This window comes from Cyclopterus lumpus, chromosome 24 (genome assembly GCF_009769545.1).
Source record: "Cyclopterus lumpus isolate fCycLum1 chromosome 24, fCycLum1.pri, whole genome shotgun sequence".
Lineage (NCBI taxonomy): Eukaryota > Metazoa > Chordata > Actinopteri > Perciformes > Cyclopteridae > Cyclopterus > Cyclopterus lumpus.
In genome coordinates, this window is record NC_046989.1 from 7,203,772 (window position 1) to 7,217,522 (window position 13,751).

Consider the following 13,751-nt stretch of genomic DNA (forward strand, 5'->3'; position numbering starts at 1 on the left):
ATGCTGCATCCTGTGAGCGAAGTGCTCAGGTGGAGCAAATCAATGATGCATTGTGGGCAAGGCTATTTTATGTTGTGTGCTTCAGAGGTGTGACTGTGTAATCAATACAGGTAGCAATGAGAAGCCGACGGCACATCTTTGTGTGAGTGTTCCTGCTGCATGAGGCTTGTTTATATAGGTCACTATAGACACAGTACAAAATACAGACTGTAGTCACAGTACAAAATAATGTAAAGTATAAAACAAGGAATGTTGTTTATTTGTACAAGCTTCCATGTTGGTGGATTTTTTTTTACTGAAATCTACATGAGATAACTTGAGGTTTAAAAAAGAGGGAGATTTTCTGCCTTCCTAAACTGTAGAGGCGTTTAAAAGAGGGTCAGCGATGCTGTACTAAATAATATTCATCAGGTTAGCGTGCATGTCCAATCTCATCAGGATGCCCAAATTGACAGTGACAGTGTGCCTAAAAGTGATGTCTGTTCTTCTGCACGAAAGGTATAATAAACCACGGGTGCTTTTCAAGAAGAAAGAAAAGGCAGACCAAAAAAAAAGAAAAGAAAAGAAAAAATACAACAACTCTTAAAACACATTAAATGTGATGGTGAGGGTGTGAGGTGATTACTGTGGCTGTAAATGTCGCAATGCAAAAGTATTTCATGTGTCATCGACATGACTGAACAAACCTGGACAAGCAATGATTTAAATGTATTAAAAAAAGAATAAAAGAAAGAGGAAGTAATGCCAGAAGTGTACGAGAGATTGTTCTTGGTCTCGAGACCATTTTCACTCGATCTTGTCTCCGTCTCAGACAAAGAGGCTTTTATTTCAAGACCGGTCAAGATCAAAACCACTGGACATTTCATTAAATTACATGTGCAATGCCTGAATCATTTCTAAACATCATGTCTCGAAAACAGAGGAAAGTTCCGAGACATACAATTCATCTCTGCTTTTCATTATTACATCAAGACACTTCTCATGGAACACGTATACAGGGACACATACAGTATATGTATATGGGAATTAAAGAGCTGAATTAAGAGGAATCTTCCTTTGATTTCTGCCATTTGTTTTATTTTGTATGGGATTGTGGATCTTTCAGATCAATTTAAGGAGTGTCCTTTGGTACTATTAATTTCATAAACCTGACGAGATTAAAAAATACCATTCCCAAGCTCTCAGCGGCAATATGGCTGTTGTTAGTGCTCTTAGTGAAGAAATAAAGACATTTCTCACAGAGTTTACACTCATTTTGGTTTTAGCACCAACGTTCAAGTTATCGTTCTCCAGCCATGACAGACTGCAGTGATTCACTTGACGTACCCAACATAACAACAACAACAACACCAAGACCAAACACCAAGCAAACCATTCAGAACAGAAGGTTGGATGAGACGTTGTCTTTTGAAGAAACTGAACGCAAAGCTCGGGTGAGTAATGGTGGAGGTGTGTGGGCACAAACTGTCAACATTTTGCGGGATGATGTTCCAAAATGCTCAGAGCTCAGAGCATTTACATTTGGAGAGCGAGAGATAACAACTTAATCACAGTTTGACAGCTACTGGTTGTAATTACTCATCCGATGTACTTTTAATGGAAGATGTAGTTTTGTGTTTGACATGTTCATTCATATTTCTCCCTGACATCCTCCGAGGCACGGTGAGCAAAAAGCATTTTGTGTTAACTCTTTAAACATTTAGCTGCTGAGATAAAAGTGATACCATTTCTATATCGCAAAACCCCTTTTACAACAGCATGTTAAAGTAAATCATCTCCTTCTGCACCAACGCATTTGTCAAAGCATCCTGTTAAATAAAACAGAGGTTTCTTTTGTATCCTGCGTCGGGCCGTAAACTGAATATTTGCTTTGAAAGCATTTTTTTAATCTTCTTTAAAAAAAATAAAAAATGTCAAAAGCAACAGCAAAGCATCTTTTCCTCAGAGGAAGGGCAGTTATTTGGTTTGTAAAGCAACACCAGGTTTCACATTAAATTAATCCCTGGCATCTGTGCATGCGTTCTCTGTGATGATGACTAGAAAAGCAGAGAGCAAACCATCTATTGTGAAGCCCAGACAGACTGCAACTGAAGCAAATACTGAGCTGATTTACAATACATCACACACACATCACACACACACACACACACACACACACACACACACAGACACACGCACACATACATACACACATAAACCCACACTGCCCTGACAAAGATGTGTATGAAACAAACAGGCCCATCTGCTCTTCTTCTTCTTCTTCTTCTTCTTCTTCTTCTTCTTCTTCTTCTTCTTGTTCTTCTTCGTCTTCTTCTTCTTCTTCTTCTTCTTCTTCTTCTTCTTCTTCACTCGCCAAAAGTGTTCACAACCGAGGCCCATAATATTTTATATATTTTTTTCTATGAGCGTGCAGATGCTTTCTATTAATCCACATTAATCCAGACTTAAGTTTGACGCAGAGAAGTTTACTAGCTTGGCATGGAGTCTAGTTGATGGAGCACGCCGTCTAGCTGTTAGGACCCTCCATGATTCAATAGCCCTCTGATGTGTCTCCCGCTCCATTGAAAGAGTTCACATCACCGCGCTCAGATAAAGGGTGGAAAACTAAGACGATCAACAGATCTACTGAGTTATATGCAGGAAGAGCCGCCTTCTCTATGAGAGCAAACCACTTTTGGAGCTAAGTACCAAGATATATATGAGAGAGCTGTAGCATTACTTATTTTTTAAATCCAAGATGAAATCAGGGCTAAAATCAAGCCAAACATGTATCATTCAGGGGTGAGCTGACACTGGACTTGTTTCATTGGACTTACTTTATCCCGTCAAAGAAAACGTTCAATGGCCCCACCTAGTGTCCCTGTGTGATACTGTGAAGTGTTTCATTGAGCAGGGGGAAGAACAGACGATATGAGGATTACTCTTAAAAATACAAGCAGCCTGACACGTATGCATTGTGCCATGGAGGAAATCTGTTGTCTGGGTTTTAATTTATTTTGATGACACATCTTTCGTAAAAAATATCTCCTTAAACTGAAGTACTGCTAGTAGAGTTTTATTTTTAAACTATTTAACGTACAGTTTTGAAGGTAATTCCATAAACAGTCTTTGGTAAATTCATTTTTGATTTGACTTAATCCGGATGAATGAGACGAACCAACATGTTTTACATACATTTATATCTCATCTCCTACTTATGTTGTGTCCATTGAGTCTCTCTAGTCGACGTTATGAACACACACACTGTAACGATAATAATGAAGTCTTTTTTTAATGTGTTAGAACAATTTGGGAACGTGCGACGCGAAATTGTCCTGACGGACGCAATTGTCTCGGCTCACTTGTTTCCAGTCGGCTTGTTTATGTGAGCGTACCAGTCTCGCCCAACAACAAATAGAAGGAAACGATAAGCAGGTAACTGTACGACAACTCGTGTTAGCGTCAATGAAAAAGGTTTATTTGGCTCTGTACGTTTACACTGCGACGTTAACATTTAGACGTAACATATTAAATTAACGGACATTTCACACGGTCTGTCACGGTTAGCTTGCTAGCCGACGTTAGCCCCTTCATTTCCTGAATCAAGGCAACTTGAGCGAAGCTGCAGCTGAACTTTTATTGGTTTAACATTAATTGACATCGCTTTATTTGATATGTTTTTTAAAAAAAGAGCTCAGCCGGACTTGGGTTGTTATGTCAGAGCAAAAACCCACACCCTCAATCCTTTCTTTCCCTCTGTGTCTCTTTGCTGTCTTTTCTTCAGGTCGGGTCATGGAGTTTGCAGAGTTGATAAAGACACCCAGGGTGGACGGGGTCATCCTCCATCGGCCTTTCATGCCCACTGTGGAGGGGACCCTGTGCTTGACTGGTCACCACCTGATTCTCTCCTCCAGACAGGACAACGCCGAGGAGCTGTGGCTGCTTCACTCAAACATCGACTCCATAGAGAAAAGGTGATGATGAGCTTCTCGCTGGCTGATGTGAGGATTCACATGAAAAGGGGGATGTTGCACATAGGAGAGGAAACGCAGTGAGAGTAGAGTTGTGGTTGTCGGCGGTGACACCGGTCTCTGCACCAGATTGAAGCATTTCACTGCTGTATTTCTTCTTCTTTTTTTTTTTTGCTTACGCTGTACTGTTCCAGTGGAGAGAGGATCTGAAACTAGGACAGGAAGTTTGAGTCAGTCTGTGGGCTGTCACTGCAGCGTTTTCTTCATTTTGTGTAGTTGAGAAGGTTTCGGTAGTGATTAACAGCATTGAGTATTTAATATTGGCTATAAAAAAAACTTGTGTATTCACATGAATGCACTGTCCCCCTAGGAGCAATTGCTGGCGACCAACTCTTGCTCTGAGGCGTGTGCCTCGACCAAATGCAGGCAGGAGTTTTCCTAATGGCGAACGTGAATGGGTTTTAGTACGGGGAATCTCAGAGTGCCAGGAAGAAACCCAAAATGAGGAGAACATGCGACGCAGGGTTATTCTGTCATTTTTATTTGGATTCTTTTAAGCTCACCTGTCTCCGAACTTCCCCTTCAGATTTGTGGGCTCCCTGGGAAGCATCATAGTCAAATGCAAAGACCTGAGGGTGATCCAGCTCGACATTCCTGGCATGGAGGAGTGTTTCAACATTGCCAGCTCTGTTGAGGTAAAACAAAACCCCAAAAAATAATGTTCACTTTTACTATCTGAAAGATTGTCCTATTTTAAATGTCAAATGAGACTCTACATTAACTAATACATATATATATTTTTTTACTTTCAAGGCTCTGTCCACGCTTGACATACTCTCCCTGATGTATCCTTTCTTCTACCGGCCCATGTTTGAAGTCATAGAAGATGGCTGGAATTCATTTCTTCCAGAGGATGCCTTTAAAGATTTGGAGACCATGGTATGGACAGGATAAGTGATCAACAAATGTTTGTACTTAACATTCTCCCAGCCCTCTGTTGTACAAGCTTAACACCTTTCTTTTAACCCTTCACCATCTCTTTTATCAGACCGATGAATGGAGACTGAGTGATGTCAACAAGGACTGCACTGTATGTCCATCATACCCCCCTTTAGTGGCAGTGCCCAAAGATGTCGATGATGACACACTAAGGAAAGTAGCCACCTTCCGTCACAGTGGCCGTTTTCCAGTACTTAGCTACTACCACAAGAAGAATGGCATGGTGAGTTTAAATCATTCTGTCGGTCCTCTGCTGCAAAGTATTCTTTTGGGATATACTGTCTGTTTGTAGGCAGGCGTGGGTTTCGTTTGAATGAAATGAAATGTTAGAAAATTACCTCAACTTTCAGGTGATGATGCGAGCAGGGCAGCCTCTGACGGGCACCAATGGGCGACGCTGTAAGGAAGACGAGAAGCTGATCAATGCCACACTGCGACCAGGAAAACGTGGCTACATCATCGACACTCGCACCATCAATCTTGCCCAGCAGGCCAAAGCTCGAGGTGGAGGGTTCGAGTCTGAGGCTAACTACCCCCAATGGAGGAGGATTCACAAGGCAATCGAAAGGTGAGTGGTCAGTAAGGGCTACGTTGAATCCATAAAGTAATAATGTTGGTGGTGTGTTCGACAAGGCACCGACACTATGTGTTTTTCAACATTCATATGACTGATATTTATACTCTCTCTATATTAATTAGTGAATTAATAAGAATTGTGAATCGTGATGATTTCAAATGTCATTTCCAGGTCTAACATCCTCCAGGAGAGCCTGATAAAACTGGTAGAGGCATGCAACGACCAGTCCCACAGTATGGACCGCTGGTTAAGCAAGCTCGAGGCTTCCAACTGGCAGACTCATGTCAAGGAGATCCTCACCACCGCCTGCTTGGCTGCCCAGTGTATCGACAGGTCAGGGAACGATTGATTTCCTTGTAATACTAATCCTGGGCCAGTACAGCAATATGCAGTACGTGTTTCTGCTCTAAACATGCTGAACTGAGAACGTCCCAGTGTTCAGTTTTGAATCTGTGTACAGTAGAGTAGCAGGAAGCAATGACAAACTGTCATTGTGTGTGTTGGTCTCAGGGAGGGAGCGTCGGTCCTCGTTCACGGCACAGAGGGGACAGATTCCACCCTGCAGGTGACCTCCTTGGCTCAGATCATCCTTGATCCGGCCTGCAGGACCATCAGAGGCTTCCAAGGCCTGGTGGAGCGAGAGTGGCTCCAGGTAAAGTTATCTGACCTTTTGAAGCACTGCCAAAGTCGTTTTCAGGACCTGGAAATTAGATACACTCTGTTTGTATTTTCAGTTTAGTATTTATACAAGCAGGTTCCAGAAATGTTCATCACGTCACATAAGCTGGTGTTAAACCTTTCCGTGCAGTATATCCCGGTCCCATAATCAAGATGGACATGGTCTTTGCATTCTTCCTCATGACCCCGCTCACCTCTTTGACCATCTGTCTCAGGCGGGTCACCCGTTCCACCACCGCTGCGCCCAGTCGGCCTTCTCCAACAGCAAGCCTCGTCAAGAGGCTCCCGTCTTCCTTCTCTTCTTGGACTGTGTGTGGCAGATCCTTCGCCAGTTTCCATGTTCCTTTGAATTCAGCGAGAGCTTCCTGGTGCTGGTCTTTGATCACGCCTATGCTTCTCAGTTTGGCACCTTCCTGGGCAACAGTACAGCTGAGAGGTGAGTCTGAAGTCTGTTGTGGTTGGTCTACCAGCTTATGTCCGCCATATGCTTCTTTTGCTCATAAATAATCTAATGCAATCAGATACAATATGCAGGGTTTATACAACTTTTTACAGATTGTCCTATTCATGACATTGATGTAAGGATGCAACAAATATGTCATGACGCGTTTCCTTCACATTGCGTTGTGATTTTCCTTGTTCATCCAGGGACGTGTCATTGTGTGTATAGGCAACCACTGTTCTTAGTGGTTAACCATTGGTGAACACCCTCTCACCCTTTTCATAGAGCCAAACTGTCTTTGCCTGAGAAGACTGTGTCCCTTTGGTCGTGGGTGAACCGGCCCCAAGAACTGGAGCGTCTGACCAACCCACTCTACGAGGCCAACAGCCTTGTGATCTGGCCCTCTGTGGCCCCTCAGAGCCTGCTGCTGTGGGAAGGTAAACACAAAAAACATGCAGTGACTGAGAAAAGAGGCGACCTCACAGGTTCTGGCTTTTCAGAGAGAAGGAAGTGTGAGTCCAATACATTAGTAATACCTGAGAGAGTAGGCCACACCACTGATAGTCTTGTTTAATACAGATAAGTAGTAAGACTGGTCCCGTGACATTGTGGGATTGACTTATGCTGTTTGTTTAAGCTTAGGCTAGGCCTGAAACCAAGCATGTCTTAGTTAACAGATGAAACCCATGCCGAGTGCCTGCAACTATTGTTACAGGGTGTGTGTTGATCGTTAATTGAGAGAGTTGGATAATAATGAATGGGAAGCCGGGGTAAAAACAATGAATGGAGGCCAGTCTGTATGCCGGCTAACTACTTTTTTTTCTTCTTTTTTTGGCATTGTTATAGTTAGGCCATAGACTGAAAGTCTTTTAATATTAATGTCCTGAAAAAGGATTACTAGAAAAAAGAGGAACCCTGCGTTAGCGATGCTTGGAAAAAACGCTGTAATATCTAAACTCTCATAAATTGTTCAACTTCTCATCCCTTATTAGATTTGTGCTCCGACAGACATTTTGTAATCCCACCAGAAGGGGGCGCCATTGATTTCACCATTTGCCCTGCTATTGAACTGAGTGACCCTGTGAGCCACTAGAAATACCGCAGTATTTAATAAACCCTGTTCTATGGAGAGGTCAAATGATGTTCACCCCCTTTTGGCTTTCAGCATCTTTACATTTTTGACATTGCTCAGATTGCTTCGCAGGCATCGGGATGATGTGTTTTGGCTTGCTCGTGTGTCTTAATATAGGTTGTGTTTCCGGTGACATCTGAGCACATGTGACGGTTTACTACTAGCTACCAGTCATATGCAAGCTTATATACTTTGGCACACTTTTCCTGCTTGTCTGTAGCAATCTTTTATAGTTAATTTATTTGTTTACGCTGTACATTTTTTAAAAATCAAAATTCTGCCTTCTGTTTAACCTGAAATGAACTAGCAGTGAAGCAGTTTCATCTTTTTGTGCCCTTGAAGAAACTTAACTTCCGTTTTTTGTTTTTTTGTCATTTATAGTCATTAGGAATCAAGTATTACATGGAATTAATAAGATGCCACCTTAAGTATTTCAATACATTGTCCAACATTTCACACATTCTGGGACCTTTTAAATGTAACAAACAATTCTCAAGGAGCTTGGCCTGGATTGCGGGAGGGCTTTTCTCATCAAACACATAATGATGGGGATACACAATTATTTTCTCTTTTGACATTGTTTAAATTAGTAGGACTGAGTTGACTTCAATAATTGGGAGTCCAGTTTTTTTTGTTTTGTTTTTATTATTAAAAAAAAAAGTCCCAGCTATTCTGTTAGAAATTGCTGAATCTCCAATCAACGCCATTCATAAAGAACAGTGGGGGAAGGGGCTTTAGACAGATGAGGTGTCATTAGGTTCAGGCGAACCTCTCTGAGGGGCCCCCTTCCTGCCTAAAGCCTCAGAGCCACTCCCTCATTCTATATGAACTATGAGAACTACTGAAGCATGTGAAATGCAACAGACATCCTGCTTATGCAAACCCTTTCACAGTGAATGGCGCATACTCCCGGGCCAACTTAAAAGACCCCTTTAGCTCCGACTGCTAACACTAACGGGGACCGATGGTGCTCTTCATGGCTTAATGGAACAACAATCGCACATACTATTTCTGAGGGTAGCGGTGGGTGTGTCCATGTCGAGCAGGGCTTTATGAATCTTAACCTGCGTGTAATTGAGTAGCTTTGCCACGCCCGCTCTCATAATAACCGACGAGTCACCTCCACGCTGTGGTGAACATTCCAGTCACACGGCAGATGTGTGTAGTCACACTCGTGTTTCCAGTTTCAGTCCCACAAGTTCCTCTACCAAAGTCCCCCACCCTCCGCCATCGAGACCAGTGGAAGAAAGGAAGGTTTCACACTCGCTTCACACAGTCCGTGGTGTTCTCTTCAACACTATTCAGTGACAGTCTGCCTCAAGAAGGTTTATTTGTGTTTCTTACGCTCACTGCCGACATGCTAAAGTGTGACGGTGAACGTGGGGGTCGGCTGTAGCTCATGGGGGGGTGGGGGGGGTATTAAATGTTATACCTACTTAAATCAGCCAACTGTAGATTCATAGTTTTGTTGGGGCATGAAAGGAAGATGAGAAACCAGTGTGCCGGTTTTGTTCTTTACTCACAGTGCTCTCTCTTCTATTACAGGAGTCTTCCTGCGTTGGAACCGCTCCTCCAAGTGTTTGGACGAGGCCTACGAGGAAATGGTACATATAATCGAATACAACAAGGAGCTTCAGAACAAGGTTAACAGCCTGCGCAGGCAGCTGGCCCAGCTGGAAACTGAAGATCCTCTGCTGCAGACGCTTGAGTGAGAGTGAGAGAGCGAGTGTGAGAGCTGTGAAAGGAAGCAAGATGGAAGAAAGAGGTAAAATAAATGTGAAATTATAACAAAAAACATTAAGGAATCAATGTCCCAGCTTTAGGCTTTTGTTAGTTTCTTCTCTGATTGTTGAGAACATATAATTCAAACTGTTTTAATGATTTTCCTTTTTTGCATGATCGATGACACATTTTGGTTTTCCCTCACAGATAAAAAATTAAGTGGAAATGCACGAAACCCAGACCAACTTCAAAATCAATCACTCCATTTGATTTTCCATTCATCCAGTTATCTGTCGCACCGTTTATGCAACTGAATGGGCTTCAAGAGTGCCTTGATTCATGAAAAAACATTTGAAGTAAAAAAAAATGTAAAAAACCTGTAGCTTAAATTCTGCTCTGGCAGCCGGCTCATCAAACCTCCGCATCTTCCACTCGCTGACACGCATCTGAACATTTGTGTGAAAAGTCCATTTCCTCTACATGTGTTTTAATAGAGCCCTCCTTATTGTTGGGCATTGATCTCGTGCAGGAGGGAATATACGGCAGAGTTCCGCTTTTCACCAAAACATCCTGCTGAATGTATATATGCCACTGAGGCACTGCAGAGTAACTATGGCAACATATAGGGTGATATAAGGCATCATGTGACTTTGCCGCACAATGAGATGATCTAATAAGCGTGGGTTTGGTCATCACCCTCTGTGCTGTGCAATGAAAAGGCTTTTTTATCAACTAAATATCGTGTATGTTTTTCTGATCATTACTTGGCATTCCATTAAGGAGCACAGCTGGAGGTCCTCCACACACAACCTTATACGTCTTAGCTTGCCTGGTTATGTGTTTTTTCTTCCCCGCCCCCAATCTCATTAAGCATAATAAAAATGGAGTGTGATCCAGAATTGGCCATGTTCACACAGAGGCCTGCTTACGAAGTGAAAACATTATATTTATGTGAGATATTTCTTTAAAGACCGATTTATATTTTGGTCATTTAAAGTCATGCGATAATTGTTGATAAAGTGTTCGAGCATATTATTAAACGAAATGCATATATCTGCTGTTTTCTAGTTTAAGATCCAAAACTGATGCACTTTGTGTGAAAGGCATTACACAATATCGGAAAGATACGATGAGAATTCTTGTAGCGTACTTTTTGTGGTCAGTACTTACCAGCTGTCGCCATATTAGACAATAAGACGTAACTTTAAATGTTAAAACAAGCCAATGCAACGACAAACAAACTCAAGCTATTAGACTACAAATGACACACTGTTGTTTCCTCCATTGCACTCCTTAGAGAAGCAGATAAACCGGAAAAGTCTGCTGGCGGTGGCATTCCACGTGCGAAGGTAGTTTCCAATCCCATAATACTATTGAGAAAGCGATATGCTGCACTTTAAATATAAATATATATGGCAGTGATGGGGTTAAATTAAATCCACAGGGGTCTTTCATGTTTGTTTGTTTTGCCAGTAAGAATTAGCATTTTCTTGACTTGTGTCCATGTCATCTTGATACATTTAATCCTTTTTGCTTCAAAAGGATTTGATAAACACTATACTGAACTGATCCCAGCCACTACATTAAAATGCTTTATAAAGGGAAAGTTGTTTATAGCTGCACTATTTTCCTTTTGCCAAAAAAATAACAACAGACACTGTACCTACCGTTGCTTTGTGTGTGTGTGCATGAATGGAATAATGGATTATATCAAGATAATGGTTTGATTTACATTGCAAATTCCCTATGCTTGCATTATGCTTAATGTTATCCCTTAAAATGATGTTGCGTTGTTAAAGTCAAGAACTCTATGGTGTTTGTGCAATGCCTCACTGCGAGATCATAATTCAAAATGTACTTTTATCTACTTTTATCACTGTCTCTGTAAAATTATATTATTGTTGAAAAGATTAAATGTTGTTGTTTTTTTAAGTTTCAAGCCATTAAAAATTATAGCACCAAAGATTTTCGGTGCCAAATTATTTTAATGAGTTTTTTTTTTTATCTCAGACCAAGATTTTAGTAATAAGCAGTTTAATTATTTTTCAGTCTAACCATACTTGATTAACTTTGCTTGTATTAGTTTTATAGTACTCAAATTACTTGTTTTGATGCAGTGTCGTCGCTCTCAGTAACACAAGTTTTAGTCCCAGCATGCACCTGTTCTTATGGAACAGTCAAAGTAAACATAGTAGAGTGTTTAGCAGCTCATAAATTAGATAATGCTGAAACATTCATCATAACAACTCGATAAGGTGATAATATGTCAGTTTTTCATCTGCGTCCGAGTCGCCAACAAAAATCAAGTATTCCAAAAACTAAAATATTGATATTATGTTAATGCTACACATATGATAATACATTGTGTAAATAATCCACAGGCTTTAATATCATTAGATTATTGTATTATTATTTCCTTCGAATTGTTCATAGATATCGCAATAATATAGATAATGCATGCTTTATAAAGCATTGGGATTTATTGTTTTTTTCTTTCAAAACAACAACCACTATATCAGGTTTACATATATAATGTCTGTAATGACATGTAATGTCTCTCTTCATTCCCCGGTGACGAAGGAGCATGTTTTGCACTGGCAGTTGACACACAAATCAAATGTCCCATACCGTCCCCATCGTGGCTTAGAATTAGTAAACAGCAGGCCAGACAGCTTTCTAAAAATGTTGCTAACGCTGTGACGAAGTGGTCATCTGACGAGGCGACCGGGGAATAAATAGCCAGGGATCAGGTGCTTCACGGAGGCGTCCGATGGCAGCCGGTGTTTCTCTGTCCATCGTTGGCTTGGGTCAGTCACAACTCTGAACTCGTTGGTCAAATGTAAATAGTCTTTTTGTCTTTTGCTGCCCAGATGTTCTCAGCTGGGGGTTAGACGCTGCTTCACCATTATGCCAAGAATATAATCATGTCATCTCACAGTCACCTGATGTCAATTTCCTGGAGAACTTATTATGTCAACGTGATTTTTCAGCAAAAGTGCATCAGTTTACAGATTAACTTGTTTTCCTCGAGGTGATGAAGGGCGCGGGGGTGGTGGGTGTGTTCCACCACTCACATGCCAGCGCGGATCGTAAGACCACCCATTGCGACCTCTTTAGCCCTCCTCTATCTACTGTAAACAATCCTCAAAGTCAAATGGACTGTGTGTACACGTCACACTTTTGCCTTGATAAACAAGAATGGATTTAGTTTCATTTAAACCGAGGAGCCCCCCCCCCCCCCCCCTTATTTATCCTCTGAGGTTACAAGCAGCCACAATGATTCAGTGTGCTTTTACAAACAATTTAGTTCGCTCATCATTGTTATATCACAAGGATGCATGAGGTGTTTCCTTTGTTTTGCTTCATGTGTCGTCCAGCTCACGTTTAAATTACTCATTGACTTGTATGTCTGTATATAGACACGTGAGATCATTATTGTTTTTCATTCTACAGTGAAGAAATTACGTTTTATGTTTGGGATGCATTTTACGGCTGCATTATGTTGCATTTAACTGCTGTAGTTGTTTACGGTTGTGCTAACTGTAACTCCTTTATATACTGTTGGGTAGTTTAATCCACAGCAATACATCATATTTTTGTAGCGGCTCTGTCCTGTGAGAACAAAAGCAGCCATGTTTTCAGGTTTATGACGATGCATTTTATAGCTATTTCAGGAGGGTAATAATTAAGAAGTATACAGGAGCATTTTTCCTCGCCCATAAAGGAACACTTATTCTTTCAGATTACCAGAACAAATTCGAAATCTTTGTTTTCACTGGTGTGGACATTTGTTATCTGAAAAGTAAACAAAGCTGTCAGACAAAGGTTTACGAAAAAGGACAATATTTACCTTTGAGATTAGACAAGAAGTATAACGTTGCATAAGATGGAAATACTATAAAGTCATACAAGTAAAGTAGCTCAAATACTTGACGCCGGCTCTTGAGAAGGCTTCTGTTGCACTTTGTTGAGATGTTGCCACATAGTAGACTCACTGCATCACTTCAGAGGATACCACATATCACAGCCTGGGCTTTTTACAGCACATATAAAGGTTAAATAATGACTGTAAAGTGTCTTTTAATGTCATCAATGTGTCATCATCATAAGCTCTGACTGTGTGGGCAAATGTTAAAACCCACAGCACTTTTGGATCTGGGTGCTTTTAGCACCTCAAAGTTGTCAGCCATCCAGTAGATACTTGAAGAAATATATTTCATATTCTTGTTGTTTCAGCTAAGATTTCTATAA

The 13,751-nt window shown here is 41.2% G+C and overlaps 1 protein-coding gene and 1 long non-coding RNA gene across 4 annotated transcripts; one reads left to right on the forward strand and one right to left on the reverse strand.

The window, feature by feature from the left end:
* Positions 1 to 3,343: 3,343 nt before the first annotated feature.
* On the forward strand, positions 3,344 to 11,482 carry mtmr9 (myotubularin related protein 9). 3 transcript variants are annotated; one of them, XR_004609044.1, is made up of 12 exons: positions 3,344 to 3,414; positions 3,764 to 3,953; positions 4,537 to 4,645; positions 4,764 to 4,889; positions 4,999 to 5,172; positions 5,300 to 5,517; positions 5,698 to 5,859; positions 6,037 to 6,178; positions 6,420 to 6,640; positions 6,932 to 7,083; positions 9,324 to 9,543; positions 9,708 to 11,482. XR_004609044.1 is itself a non-coding variant. In XM_034527815.1 (11 exons), exons 2-11 carry the CDS (start codon positions 3,772 to 3,774, stop codon positions 9,488 to 9,490), a joined length of 1,653 nt encoding a protein of 550 aa, XP_034383706.1. In that variant the 5' UTR covers positions 3,344 to 3,414; positions 3,764 to 3,771; the 3' UTR covers positions 9,491 to 11,482. The 3 variants fall into 3 exon arrangements, 2 of the variants coding, with proteins under 2 accessions (XP_034383706.1, XP_034383707.1); XM_034527815.1 differs by having other exon boundaries at positions 9,324 to 11,482; XM_034527816.1 differs by lacking the exon at positions 3,344 to 3,414 and adding an exon at positions 3,416 to 3,467 and having other exon boundaries at positions 9,324 to 11,482.
* LOC117727481 lies at positions 3,947 to 13,584 on the reverse strand. Its single transcript, XR_004609045.1, has 7 exons — positions 13,351 to 13,584; positions 9,302 to 9,369; positions 6,399 to 7,073; positions 5,288 to 6,226; positions 4,514 to 4,867; positions 4,300 to 4,388; positions 3,947 to 4,162 (listed from the first exon to the last, which is right to left on the reverse strand). It is a non-coding gene; the product is annotated as an uncharacterized LOC117727481 (long non-coding RNA).
* Positions 13,585 to 13,751: the final 167 nt, after the last annotated feature.